General features: G+C 41.3%; 2 protein-coding genes across 3 annotated transcripts in view; one reads left to right on the top strand and one right to left on the bottom strand.

The window, feature by feature from the left end:
* Positions 1-1047, bottom strand: part of SEC22C (SEC22 homolog C, vesicle trafficking protein) — a 40512-nt gene extending 39465 nt beyond the window's left edge. Inside the window, exon 1 of one of the 2 annotated variants that reach the window (XM_077129689.1) lies at positions 1015-1047. The gene's annotated coding sequence lies outside the window, so the exon portion shown is untranslated. The other variant, XM_077129687.1, reaches the window with a different exon arrangement.
* Positions 1048-1172: 125 nt separating this feature from the next.
* SS18L2 (SS18 like 2) lies at positions 1173-7294 on the top strand. Its single transcript, XM_077129679.1, has 3 exons — positions 1173-1365; positions 1606-1682; positions 6759-7294. Exons 1-3 carry the CDS (start codon positions 1297-1299, stop codon positions 6844-6846), a joined length of 234 nt encoding a protein of 77 aa, XP_076985794.1. The 5' UTR covers positions 1173-1296; the 3' UTR covers positions 6847-7294.
* Positions 7295-13388: the final 6094 nt, after the last annotated feature.

Here is a 13388-nt window from a genome sequence, read left to right as displayed (position 1 = left end):
TACTGCCTCTGCTCAGGTGTGTTGCCCCTGTTCTCTCACCAGGTTTACCCTTCCATGAAATGGGACAGAAACTGCCTTCTCATAGGGTTGAATAAGGGATTGTGGAGGGAGAACCCAGGAAAGTGGATGAGTCTTCTCTGGATAAGGGTTACCACTCAGGAAGGCAGAAGGGCCCTCAGGCCCCTTAGGAGGATAGCAGCCTCCCAAGATCCCTCTCCTACATGAAGTGACTGCTACTCACTCTGTGCTGCAGGGAAAACTGACCCTGTTCCCATGTCTTCCACAAAAGAAGGCAACCACTTCAGATATTGCCCCTGGGCCAACTGAAGGACCATGGCCAGCAGACCCAGTAAGTCTAATTTTGGGGTAGACAGCCCACAGAATAGGGATACCAGGTTACGTCCAGAAAAGGTAGTTCTGCTCCTCTAGTCCTGGGTCTTGGTGGCCACCAGGAATATGTGGTGTGGTACCAGCTTCCTCCTTCCATCTTGCAGCAAATCACCTTTGTAGTATGGCATATAGAGTTTGTAGTAGTACTTAAGTGAACATTCTAGACCCAGACTGGTGGTGTTCAGACACTGGCTTTGCTCTTAACAGCTGCGGGTTCTTGGGCAAGTTACTTAACCCTTTCAATTTCCTCAACTGTAAAATGGGGGAAATATCTTTTATTGTTGTTGTAAATGTAGTAAGCATTATTATTGTCCAAAGGAAATCTGGACATATATGCAAATTCCTTCCCAGCAAAGAACAAACGCTAACACCAGTGTTTTCCTGGCCTTGCAGGGCTGGCTTGCCAAGAGGCAATGCCCATAGTTGGGGCTCCAGAGGGAGGGCGTGGAAGCACCAGAGTGATGTCGAGACTTCTTGACAGAAATCTGGGTTTCAGCCACGATTGCTGTGTGACCCTGGGCAAGCCGCTCCTGCAGATGGAGTAAAAGGCGAGGAGCTGACGCGTGGTCCCGATCCTCAGTCCGAAATGGTGGACCTAAGACCCCAACCAGAAATAACCGGTACCTAGCTTCTGAGACTGCGCGAGCAAAAGAAAGGCTCCGTGACCCGCCCCGCAGCCGTAGGGGCGGGGCCGAAGAGAACACCGCGCGACGCTCCGGTGCGTCCAGTCGCAAATGACGTCGTTCCGCTCCCCGCCCTCTAGGCGGGAGCACCCAATCCACGCCGAGAGCGTGAGCCACACCTACCGTGCGTCCCCGCGACAGTGGTTATACTGATGGGGCTTCTCCGGGCTAGAGGCGTGATCGTCTGCGGTACGTGAGGTCGAGTTCCAACCAAGCTCTCCGGATGTCAGTGGCCTTCGTACCGGACTGGCTGCGGGGCAAGGCGGAAGTCAATCAAGAGACTATCCAGCGGGTAAGCGTAGACGCAGGCAAAGAAAAGGGGTTTTTTAGTCGATATCCTAAGGGGCTACGGACCGCGAGAAGCTTCTTCAGAGTGAGTGGCATGCGAGCTGAGATTTATGGTTCTTCGTAGGCTGTTGACCTACGCGTCAGGAGTCAACAGGAGTAAGGATTGAGATGGATACGAAGTCAGCAAAGGACCCCGGACAGAACGTACGGTACTTCCTGAAAAACCCTTCTACTTATCTTTCAGCTCTTGGAAGAGAATGACCAGCTGATTCGCTGTATCGTGGAATATCAGAACAAGGGCCGGGCGAACGAGTGCGTTCAGTAAGTATCCCCTCTAGCCCCTTGGATGAAGCTTGTGTGTGACTACGCAGACCCTGTCCCGAACTGGGACTCTTGAGTAGTTAGTCGCTGTTGAGTCACATTCTACAGACGACAAAAGAGAGACTCAGATTTTCTTATCTACCCAACACGGCCAGTGCATTGTGGAGCTTAAAGTCAGAACCGGTTCCCTCTTCAATACTTGAATTATTCTCAAGCTTTTCTTACTTGAAGCCATATCAGCTGATGACTTAATGGGGAAAGGAGCAGGAACTGCACACTGGAAACTGGACAACAGGAGATACGAGCCTTGGCCCTTTCTCATCATAGGTCCCTGGCTCATCTTTTTTTCTGTTAAGTGAAGAAGTCAGACAATTTGACTGCTAAGCACCCTCTCATTTCTAACTTTTGTGAGTGACACACACAAATATTAAAAACAGGATATCTAATTAAGCCAAAGGTAAATTCTGTACAGTAATTTAATGTGGCCTCAAGCCCAGATTCCAAAATTAGAGAAAATAGGATTGACTTTCCTTTCCAAAAAATATATCAGGAATTATGCTGAATTTTTAATAGAAAAATATATTATTTCGTGTTATTGAAGAACTGTTTAAGAAAGTCATACTTCTTCCATCCCCCCGCCAAAAGAAAAATTACCTACAGTCTCTTACTGGAATATAGTTGTAATATCCAACTCTGGGTATTTTGCTTTTTTCATTTAGAGTTTATAATAAACACTTTCTCATTTTTCTATAAGGAAAAATGATTGTAATACATTCCATTTGGTGCAGTGATTCTCATACCAGGGGTAAGAATATTATCAGAAATTTCTAGTGAGACTCAGGTCCTGATCAAAATGCCAGATTAAGGGCTCTGTCCTCCCACAGAAGCTTTGAACAATCAGCAAGAAGTGGCAGAATCTTCTTTCTCAAAGCTTCAGAAAAAAAGGACCACAGTAACAAGGGCGATTGCCAAATAAAAAGGCGACTTAAAAGTGGTAGGATTTCATGGTGCTCCGATTGGCCCCTCCTTCATCCCCTCATCTGTTTGGCATGGAGTGAGCCTGTGCTTCCAGTGTGGATCCCCGGTCCCCATTCCAGAAGGAGCAGAGTAACCCTCATACATAAACTGGAAGTATATAAAAGGCTGGCCCAGTCTGTCTGGTGATGGCCTAAGGGACTGGCAAAACTTGCCCTGCATGTAAATGCAGCTTTGAGAGCTCTCTGACAGAAAGCTGTGGGAGAGCAGTCAAGTCATGCTACCTGGGCAAAGGGTTGCTAGCTGTAAGACATACAGTGCAGTGTCCAGGACAATGAGGAAACTGTTTCTAGGGAAGAAGGACTCAGGGAGAGGGGATATTTGTATCTGTGTAAACAGGGGAATTCCTAAGGCCACACACATAGCCAACACAGGACACGTGCAGATAGGATTAGCAAAGCCCTGTGCTTTATCCTGGAGCTATTTTCTGAACTCAGTGTATGGACAGGCCCTGAAGGAGAGCAGTTGCACAGGTAAATCTGTAAAGACTAGGAAATGTATTTTTTCGTTTTTTTTGTTGTTGTTGTTAGTGCCTTGCATTCAAGAAAAACTCTATTATAACACTAGCTGGATACAAGTTTAAGGAACAGACACCTCAGAGTTTAAAATCAGTGGGTAACATGTTAAAATGTCAGATGTTCAGGTTTCAACAAGAAGTTGCAAGACATACAAAGTGTTCCTTCATTTTTGGAAGTGATGGCCTAGGTTAAGGGATTAAAACATAAAATCCCTCAATGAGGAGGCCCAGACCTGGGAATTCCAGACAAAGGCTTTTAAAAAATGGTCTTAAATGTGTTCAAAGGTTAAAGGAAAACACGGATAACGAACTAAAGGAAATCAGGAAAACAATACATAGACATAAAGAGAAAATCAATAGAGAGGGGAAAATTAGGAAAAAGAACCAAACAGAACTGAAGATCATGGTAGAAGAAATTTAAAAACTAGAGAGCTTCAGTAGCAGATTGGAACTGATAGAAGAAAGAATCAGTGAACTTGAAGATGAGGCCATTGAAATCATTCAGTCTGAGGAGCAGAAAGAAGAATGAAGAAAAGTGAACAGAGCCTGAGGAACCCTTGAGACACCATCAGGCACACCAGTATATATATATATGCCTTGTGGGAGTCCTAGAAGAAGAATAAAGAAAGGGACAGAGAGAATATTCAAAGAAATAATGGTTGAAAACTTCCCAAATTTAAGGAAAGCCATGGATAAACGCACCCAAGGTGCTCAGTGAATTTCAGTCAGAATAAACCCAAATAAATCCATGTACAAATTGTTTTAATCAAACTGTCAAATGCTAAAGATAAATAGAGAATTCTGAAAGATGCAAAAGAGGAACAATGTGAGTGCAGGCCACAGGAGGAGGCAGAAAGAGACTAATTGCCAAGTGATGGAGGCAGAGATTGAGTGCCAGCCGCCAGCAGTATGCTACAGACTTCAGAGAAGTCATGCCCTGCCAATACCTTTATTTTGGCCTTCTAGCCTCCAAACTGAGCCAATAAATTACTTTTGTTTAAGAGAGAGAAAGAGAGAAGCAATGTGTCATGTGCAAGGGAGCCTCAATAAGATTAAATGCAGATTTCTAATTGGAAACCATGGAGGCAAGAAGGCAGTGGGTAGACGTTTAAAGTGCTGGAAGCAAAATTTGCCAAAAGAGAATTATAATCTGGCAAAATTATCTTTCAAAAATGAGGGTAAAGAGGGTAGACCACCGTGGCTCAGCAGGCAGAATTCTCGCCTGCCATGCCGGAGACCCAGGTTTGTTTCCCAGTGCCTGCCCATGCAAAAAAAATGAGGGTAAAACATGCATGGATACTTCAGTGGTAGAATCTTGCTTGCCATGCAGGAGACCCAGGTTCTCAGCCCATGCACTCAAAAAAAAAAAAGAAGAAATCAACAAATGGTGCACTAATGGAATATTCACATGGAAAAGAATGAAATATGACCCCCACCACACAGCATACAAAAAAAAAAAAGAAAAAATGAGGGTAGTACTGATATCCCAGATAAACAAAAGCTGAGGGAATTTATCACCCCTAAATTGCCCCTACAAGAAATGCTAAAGGGAATTTTGTAAGTTGAAAGGAAAGGACTCTAGACAATAGACTGAAGCCACATGGAGAAATAAAGATGTCCAGTAAAGACAACGACATGGATAAGCAAATACTGGTACTATTGTATTTTTTTATTTTTAACTCCACTTTTTATTTCCTACAAGATCTAAAAGACAAATGCATAAAATGTAATGATAAATCAATGACTTTGGACTCAATTATGTATAAGTATGTAACTTGTGACAAGAACTACATAAAGGTAGGGGGATAGAGGGGTATAGGAACATAGTTTATATATATTGTTGAAGTTAAGTTGATATCAACGCAAACGAGATGGTTATGGATTTAGGGTGTTGAATTTAAGCCTGGGTAACCACGAAGAAATTATCAGAGACTATGCAAACTCATGGAGACAGAAAGTAGAGCACAGCTTACCAGGGGTGGGGAGCAGGAGCAGTGGGGAGTTAATGCAAAATGAGTGTATTTCTGTTTAGGATGAAGGGAAAGTTCTACAAATGGTTGCAACATTGTGAATGTGATTAATCTCACTGAATAACATGCTTGGAGGGGTTGGGGTGGGAAGATTTATGTTGTATATATGTTCCCAAAATTTAAAAAAAAAGAGAAACTAAAGAGATAATGACATTTAAGTGCAATACATGATACTGGATGGAATTTAAGAATTAAAGAGAAAAGGCTCAAAAGGACATTATTGAGACACGAGAAAACAATGAAAAGTAGAATATAAGCTTTATATCAATGTTATGCACTTAAGGTGATTAATGAATTATCCTTGATGCAAGAAAATGTACATGGAAGTGTTATGTATTCCAGTAGTATGATGTGTGTAACCTGCTTTCAGATGTTCAGAAAATAGATAATGGATGACTGATTGATAGAAAGAATGATACAGCAAGGGTGGCAAAAGGTTGAAATTGCTGAATCTAAGCATCTGGGGGCTGAGGGTATGTCAGAGTTCTCTCTGTGGAGTTTGTTTTATTTTTGCAACTCTCTCATAAGTTTGAAATTCCAAAATAAAAAGTAAATTTTTTTTTTTCTAATGAGCTTTTTCATACTTCCTGACCCCTAATCTGATTTGTCTTTCCTGGTGGGAGTTCTGCCTCTGGTTGAAAATCACTGTTGTAGTAAGCTCACAGTGATCATGGAAGTATCTTGTCCCTTCTTTAAGTTTTTCCAATAGATATCTTATAAGTACTACTGAGTATCAGGCTCTGTTTCAGGTGTTAGGGAATCATTAGCAAAGCAAATACCAACTCTGCTCCCCTTGAACTTACAGTCTATATTCTAGAATCTAGAGGGAGGAAATTATAAACTAAGTACATAATATAAAACAGGAATAATAAAGCAGGGTTGGGGAGGGGATGATGTAGGATATCTCTGATAGGTGACATTTGGCCAGAGATCTGACGTTAGACAACCAACTGTGCATATATAAAAGAGCATTAGGCAGAAAGGCCCCAAGGCAGGAGATGCTGGATCTCTTCAAGCCACAGCAACAAGGCCACTGTGGCCAGGGCCCAGCAAACGGGAAGCAGTAGGAAATGAGAACAGAGGATAGGCCGTGAGAACGACTCAGCTTTGTTCTGAATTAGACGGGAGCTTTTCAGTGTTTTTGAGCAGAGAAATGACATGATCTTAAATTGTATAATGATCACTCAGGCTTCCATGTGTAGAATAGACTAGGGACGCAAAGGTAGAGCAGAGAGATCAGTTGGGAGGCTTTTATAATAGTGCAAGCAAGAAAAGAGAGTAGCCTGGACTAGAGAGATAGCTGTCAAAGTAATAAGTGAGAATGAGTGAAATTCTGGATGTATTTTCTTTGAATGCGTTGAACAAGAAAGTTGATAATAATGACCTCATAAAATGAACTGTTCCACTAGAGTGGGTATGTTCCTTTCCAGGTTTTGTTTATGTTAGGAGTTGGTGAAAACAAACTGCTAAATTCTACTTGTTTTTCACCCATAGGTACCAGCATGTGTTACACAGAAATCTCATTTATTTGGCTACCATTGCAGATGCCAGCCCAACCAACACTTCAAAAACAATGGAATAATCTGCCAGTTGGCTGTTTTGAAATGTGATTGAATATACTCTATCTCCTATGAAATGGAGACAGGATCTTTATCCAACTCAACTGCTTAAAGCAAGAATGACTCACCTGTGACTCTTTTAAAATGTGAAGCTACTAAGTTAACTGTATTCTCAAAGCAAATATTTATTTTAATTTAGCAGATCTGTCACTAGTGTTCTCTTTCCTGAAATCAGAACATATTTAAGTAACAAAGACAATACAGACACCTACAAGCCTACCTTTTTTAGTTTTCACCTGAAAAGGAAACAGAGCAGGTATTGGGCAGTCACTTCCTACTGATTGGTGAGACTCCCAGTAGAGACCTTGACATTTAAATAATGTTTTTGTGTGTTCCCTTCTATCAGTTTGTAGTTGTGGTTCCTCTGACTGCTCTTTTCAACTTTCAAATAAAGCTTGCCTTTCCATGAAAGATTGATATGGTAGTATAGAATTTTCTATGAAATGAGTGTTCCATTTAGATTTTCAGGAAAGCTGCGGGGACTTAGTTTCTTCTATTCACTCAACAAAATTAAGTAATTCTTATTTACTATCTAATAGTAAGAGATGATATTCTATTTTCCTCAGTTACCTCAAAATGTCTTTTTGTTGATTTGTCTGAATTAGGATCCAAGCAAGATTCACACATTGCTTTTGTCTCTTAAATTTCTTTAAAAACATTGAAAAGTTGTATACACACACACACACTTTTCCTTTTCTTTCTTTTTCTTTATCTTTTTTGTTTCCATATCATTTGTTGAAAAACTTAGGTTCTTTACCCCAGAAACTCGACGTAATTTGTCCAGTCATATCCCTTTAGTGTTGTTAATACGTGTCTCACTGTCACCCACTTTTCCAGTAAATTGATAGATTTAGAAGCTCATGCCAACTCAGGCTCTACTATTTTGGGTACAAATACATCGTAGAAGGTGCTGAATACTTTCACATCACATCAGTATGTACCGAGTTTTTAGTGGCGTTAAGACTAGTATGTGGATTCTTGAAATTTATTATCAAGTTCTGAACCTTTCACTTAAATTATGATCTAATTAGCCTTGATCTATTTTATTAGGTATTGCATAAGGTGATTTTTTAATTCTGTCATTCCTTCCTCCTCATTAGCTGTGTTTCTAATATAAAGAACTTCCCCTCTTTAAGAGTTACCTGTAAAATGAGACAAAGATATTCTTATAAGTGAACCAAAAATTAGAACCCAGGCTCCTGGCTGCTTTTGTTAAGGAGTCAAGCAAGCATCCAACCCCAGGGAGGCTGCTGTGTGTAAACAGTGAAAAGAGCTCTCAGTTTGAATCCCAGCTCTGTCACAACCTCTAAGAGCTGTTTCCTCACCTCCAAAATGGGGATGATGAAAATAGTATCTGCTACCTGAGCTTGTCAGATTGGTAAGCACTTAATGTGTGTTAGCTCTGGTGTGTAATCTGAGGGCCGTTTCTAGGACTTCTCAAGGCTGAGGGAGAGCCTATTCCATTGCTTCCTCAACCATTCTGCCCCCCTTAGGGTTTTAATCCATTAGTGGTCTCTTCATCACTGCTCACAGGGCTAGGAGCCCGTACTCTATACCGGTAGGTGCAAGTGGGCTGCTCATGGGCCTGACCTGGTGAACAGATGTGTTTGGGACTGTACAATGCTTCTGCAGTTTTGAATTAGTTGCTAGCATTTAAAAACAGGATATCTCATTGTAGTTTGGATTTCTCTGAATGTTGTTCTTGCAGATTCACATGACAACCATCACCTGGAATGGGATGGCAGCTGCCCCCTGCCCCTTTTACCTGGACAGCATAACTTGCTTACATAGGGCCTAGCAACCATAGACACTTAGGTGGGGCAGAATGTGACCATGGGTGGATGTTTCAGTTTGGGCCTCCCTGAAAGCAAAGCTAAGGCAAGGCCTTGCATGTTGGAAGTTTATTTGGGAGGTGATCTCAGGAAGCAGGAATAAGTGGGGAGAACAAGACATGAAAGGAGAAAAACCAGTAAGTGTGTTGAGGTCGCTACTGTAGGTGATAGGGATTCAATTCTGCACGGACCTCTGAGAAACATGCAGAATGTCCCAGAATTGTCCACCTGACATGCTGATTGGGGGTTACCTTCAGGGGAGTTAGCTGCAATAACTAGCCACCTTTGCAGCCAAGTGGGTCTCCAGATATTAGAGGAGGCAGAAGTGGGAAGTTGTTGGAGTCCCCTAAGGTGGACTTCTGCTAGCACAAGATGGGTCTGACGGGGCAGGAACTATCTGCAGCCCACATTAGAGGTAGATGGAGGTTGTGATCGAGCACCAGAGACTCCTCTGCTGGGGAGTATGGGCTCAGTAGGCAAAGCAGTGTGGTCTACAGCAATCAAGTGCAGCTTCCTGTGTGGGAGAGGGAGTAGCCTTGAAGATATAGCCCAGCTTTCCCCAGGAGGAAAGGGGGTTTGCAGCTTGCTGTGTTCTTCCTTTATCTCTTGAAAGTATGTTTCAGTCCCCATTTAGAGAACTGAATCAGGATAAATCAAGAGCTTCTGCATACCCTACACTTTAGAGGGGCCCTTCACTGGGAAATGACCTGGAGAGGCTGGTACGAGCCAGCTTGCTGTCATGGGCTGTACTCAGCTCGTCTCTGCTTGTTTCCTTCAGAGAGATTCTGAAGCATAAGCATCTGCCATTACTCTTGAAGGACCCAGGGCCCAATATGGTTGTGAAAGATGATTAAAAAAATAAATAAAACTAAAAAAAAAAGGCCAAACAGACTTTATTAACCACCACCCCACTCTCAGAGAAGCCCCCACTTGAAGAGTTGAGCCTCCCACTGAACCTTAGCCCTCACAGGCAAGCAATCTCCCAATAACCCACACAGGGTCTAAGCCTATTCTCTTGAATTTCCAAATCTGCCTTGGAGATTCTTATTTTTTTATTTTTTGGGGATTTTGCAACAGTGGTGGACTTCTGTCATTACCATACTCTCCTGGGACAAAGATGTGGCAGCAAAAGTGGAGAGAGTAGCAAGTTTGAGGTCAGGGTGTAACCCACAAAATATTTTTTCCCTTCCTCATGAGGCCTCTTGATATCCCAGTCTGACCTTTGGGGGTTCCTAGAAACAGTATGGCTAGGGAGGAGAAAATATTTAGTGGTACCTCATTTTTGAAGAAGTTCTATTCACACACCATACAATCATCTGACGTGTATAATCAGTGGCTCTCAGTATAGTCAGAGTTGTGCTTTGATCACCACAATCAATTTTAGAACATTTTTGTTGCTACAAAAAGAAAAACCCTATTACCTGCCCCCCACCCCATTATTGACACTTAGCATTGGTGTGGTACCTTTGTTTCAATTGATGGAAGAATATTAAAATATTACTGTTAATGATAGTCTATAGTTTGCATTAGGTATTTTCCCCACCCCCCACCCCGTGTACTTCGTGTGCTGGTTAGAAGCCATTATATACCCCATAAAAGGTCATGTTCTTTTAATCCATTTCTGTAGATGCAGATCTATTGTAGGTGGGACCTTTTTTTTTTTTTTTTTAACATTTTTTACTGTGAAATATATACACAAAAAGTGATAAATTTCCAAGTACTTTTTAACGAGTAGTTTAAGTTTCAAAGTTTGGTATGAGTTACATTCCACCATTTCAGGTATTTCCTTTTAACTGCTCTAAAACACTAGAGACTAAAAAGAAATATCAATGTAATTATTCAGTAGTCATACTCATTTGTTAAATCCTATCTCCTCTGTAACAACTCCTTCTCCCAATATTGGGCAATGACAATTCTAACTTCTTCATGTTGAAAAGGGGTGTCAGCATTATGGGGTAGGAGGATACAATTGGTTAATGCTTTCAGAGAGACTGATAACTCTGGGTTTCAGGGCTTATCTGGCCTAGGAACCGTTTGGAGCTTATAGGTTTCTGAAAAAAATAAACTTAATAAGTGAGACTTTTATAGAGTCTCAGATAGAGCCCTGAATATCCTTTAGGGTTTACAGGAATGCTTTTGGTTGGGGCTTGGCATACCATGCAATTAGCAATATCTAGCTGAAGCTTGCATAAGAGTAGCCTCCAGAATAGCCTCTCAACTCTATTTGAAATCTCTTAGCCACAGATACCTTATTTTGTTACATTTATTTTCCTCCTTTTGGTCAGGCAGGCATTGTTAATCCCACAGTGCCAGGGCCAGGTTCATTCTCACGTGTTATGTCATGACATGAGTAACATCACACACTGCCAGGGAGACTTACACCCCTGGCTGTCATAACCCCATAGAGGAGGAGGGTAATGATTTTATTTGCAGCGTTGGGTTTACAGAGGCTATATCTGAGCAACAGAAGACATTCTCTAGTAGTAACTCTTAGGCATAATTATAGGTAGGCTTAGCTTCTCCACTGCAGATATGTTTCATAAGAGCAAGACTCAAGATCAAAGGCTTGGCCTATTAACTTGGGGGTTCCTAATGTTTGAGAGAGTATCAGGAGTTTCTCAGGTGGGAAAATTTAATAGTTTCATATTTTTTCTCCAGTCCCTCAAGGGACTTTGCCAATACCTTTAATTATCTGCTCAACATACCCTAGAACAGATCCAGGTGTTACTTTAAGCTATACAGCACTGCAAAACCTTGTTCCCAATTCTAGGCTCCATGTGGTTAGGTTGTTTAACTGAACTGGCCAGATGTTTAGATTGTGTGCTACAGAAACTTTAGGTTTTGGACAAGATAAACCTATTTTCCTTTGGTCTCATACAGTAGGTAAAGTTCTAAAATACAGACAATATCTTCCTTTACCCTGTAGTCTGACTTACCTTAGCTTCAACCAGATTGGCTTTGTTCTTATGTCTAATTGAAGTCTGATCTCTCTTTCAGCTTCTTTAACAGTTGCTGTATGAGGGAATGCTGACATTCAGAGCTGCAGAGTTCCAGCTCTGAGTCTTAGGTGTCACACAGGTACCCAAAGTTCCAGGAAAGTACCAGGTTATACACATATAGCACGGCATCTCAGAATCTAGAAATGGCAGTTAAAGCTCAGGAATAAATGTGACTGCTGTAAGAGCTTACAATCTAAGTATTTTTCTAAAAGAGACCATACAATATTTTCTTTTTTGTTTCTAGCTTATTTTGCTCAATATAATGTCCTTGTGGTTCATTTACCTCATTGCATGCCTCATGAATTTCTTCCTTTCTGTAGCCACACAATATTCCATCATATATTGTGCCAGTTTGAAAGGATGTATGTATCCATACATCCACATTTTAATCCTAATCCCATTTTTGAAAAGGCAGCTGTTTCTTCTAATTCCTATTCAGTACTGTGTGTTGGAAACTTTAATTAGATTATTTCCCTGGAGATATGACTCAATCAAGAGTGGTTGCAAAGCTGGATTAGGTGGGTCTTGATTAGTTTACTGGACTCCAGGAAACATTTTGGAGAAAGTGGGAGATTCAGAGAGAGCAGAGAAGAATAACAAAGCCACAAGAAAGCCACAGAAGAGAACACCGCAGAACTAAGAAGCAGAGAGTCCACCCCCAAGCGACTTCTAGAGATGAAGAAGGAAAACGCCTCCCAGGGAGCTGGAGAGGAAGCCTGCAGATGACGCCATGCTCGCCGTGTGGCTTTCTGCTTGAGAGAGAAACCCTGAACTTTATTGGCCTTCTTGAATCAAGGTGTCTTTCCCTGGATGCCTTAGATTGGACATTTCTATAGACTTGCTTTAATTGGGACATTTCCATGGCCTAAAAACTGTTAACTTGCAACTTATTAAATTCCCCTTTTAAAAGCCATTGAGTTTCTGATATATTGCATTCCAGCAGCCAGCAAACTAGAACATATGTCTACATCGCAGTTCACCCTTCTGCTTCTCAGTCAATAAACCCTTCACCCACTTCCATCCATTGGGTATCATGAATAATGTCGCCATTAACATTAGCATGCAAATATCTACTCAAGTCTGTGCTTTCAGTTCTTTCAAATATATTCCCAGTAAAGGGATTGCCTAATCATATGGCAACCCTATATTTAGCCTCTTTTATACCACTGTTATCCTCGGGAGGGGATGCCCCATTCTGCTATCCTACCAATATTGAATAAGTATACGTCTCTATCCACATTTTGTCTAGCATGTGAATCTTTCTGTTTATTTATTTATTTTAAATCACTGTTTCAGACTACCTTCCCTTGGTTGTACAATCATCACTCTAAATTTTTGACAATTTTCATTGCCTCAAAGAGAAAAACAAAAACAAAATCTCATGTCCTACTCAAGGTTCCATGTACTTATGGTGTTCAATTAAGCTGTCTACATAAGTTATACTAGGAAATGCACAAGTCAAAATATAAATTTTGCATATGGTACTGGTTCTTACATTTAAGTTTTTGATCCACTTTGAGTTAATTTTTTATAGGGTGTATGTTAGGAGTCCTCTTTGATTCCTTTGGCTATGATTATCCAGCTCTTCCAACCCAATTTATTGAAAAGACTTTTCTGTCCCAGATCAGTGAATATAGAGGCCTTGTCAAAGACAATTGACCATAGATCTGGGAG

The sequence above is a fragment of the Tamandua tetradactyla genome, chromosome 15 (genome assembly GCF_023851605.1).
Source record: "Tamandua tetradactyla isolate mTamTet1 chromosome 15, mTamTet1.pri, whole genome shotgun sequence".
Classification (NCBI taxonomy): Eukaryota; Metazoa; Chordata; class Mammalia; order Pilosa; family Myrmecophagidae; genus Tamandua; species Tamandua tetradactyla.
This window is presented reverse-complemented; position numbering and strand designations above follow the sequence as displayed.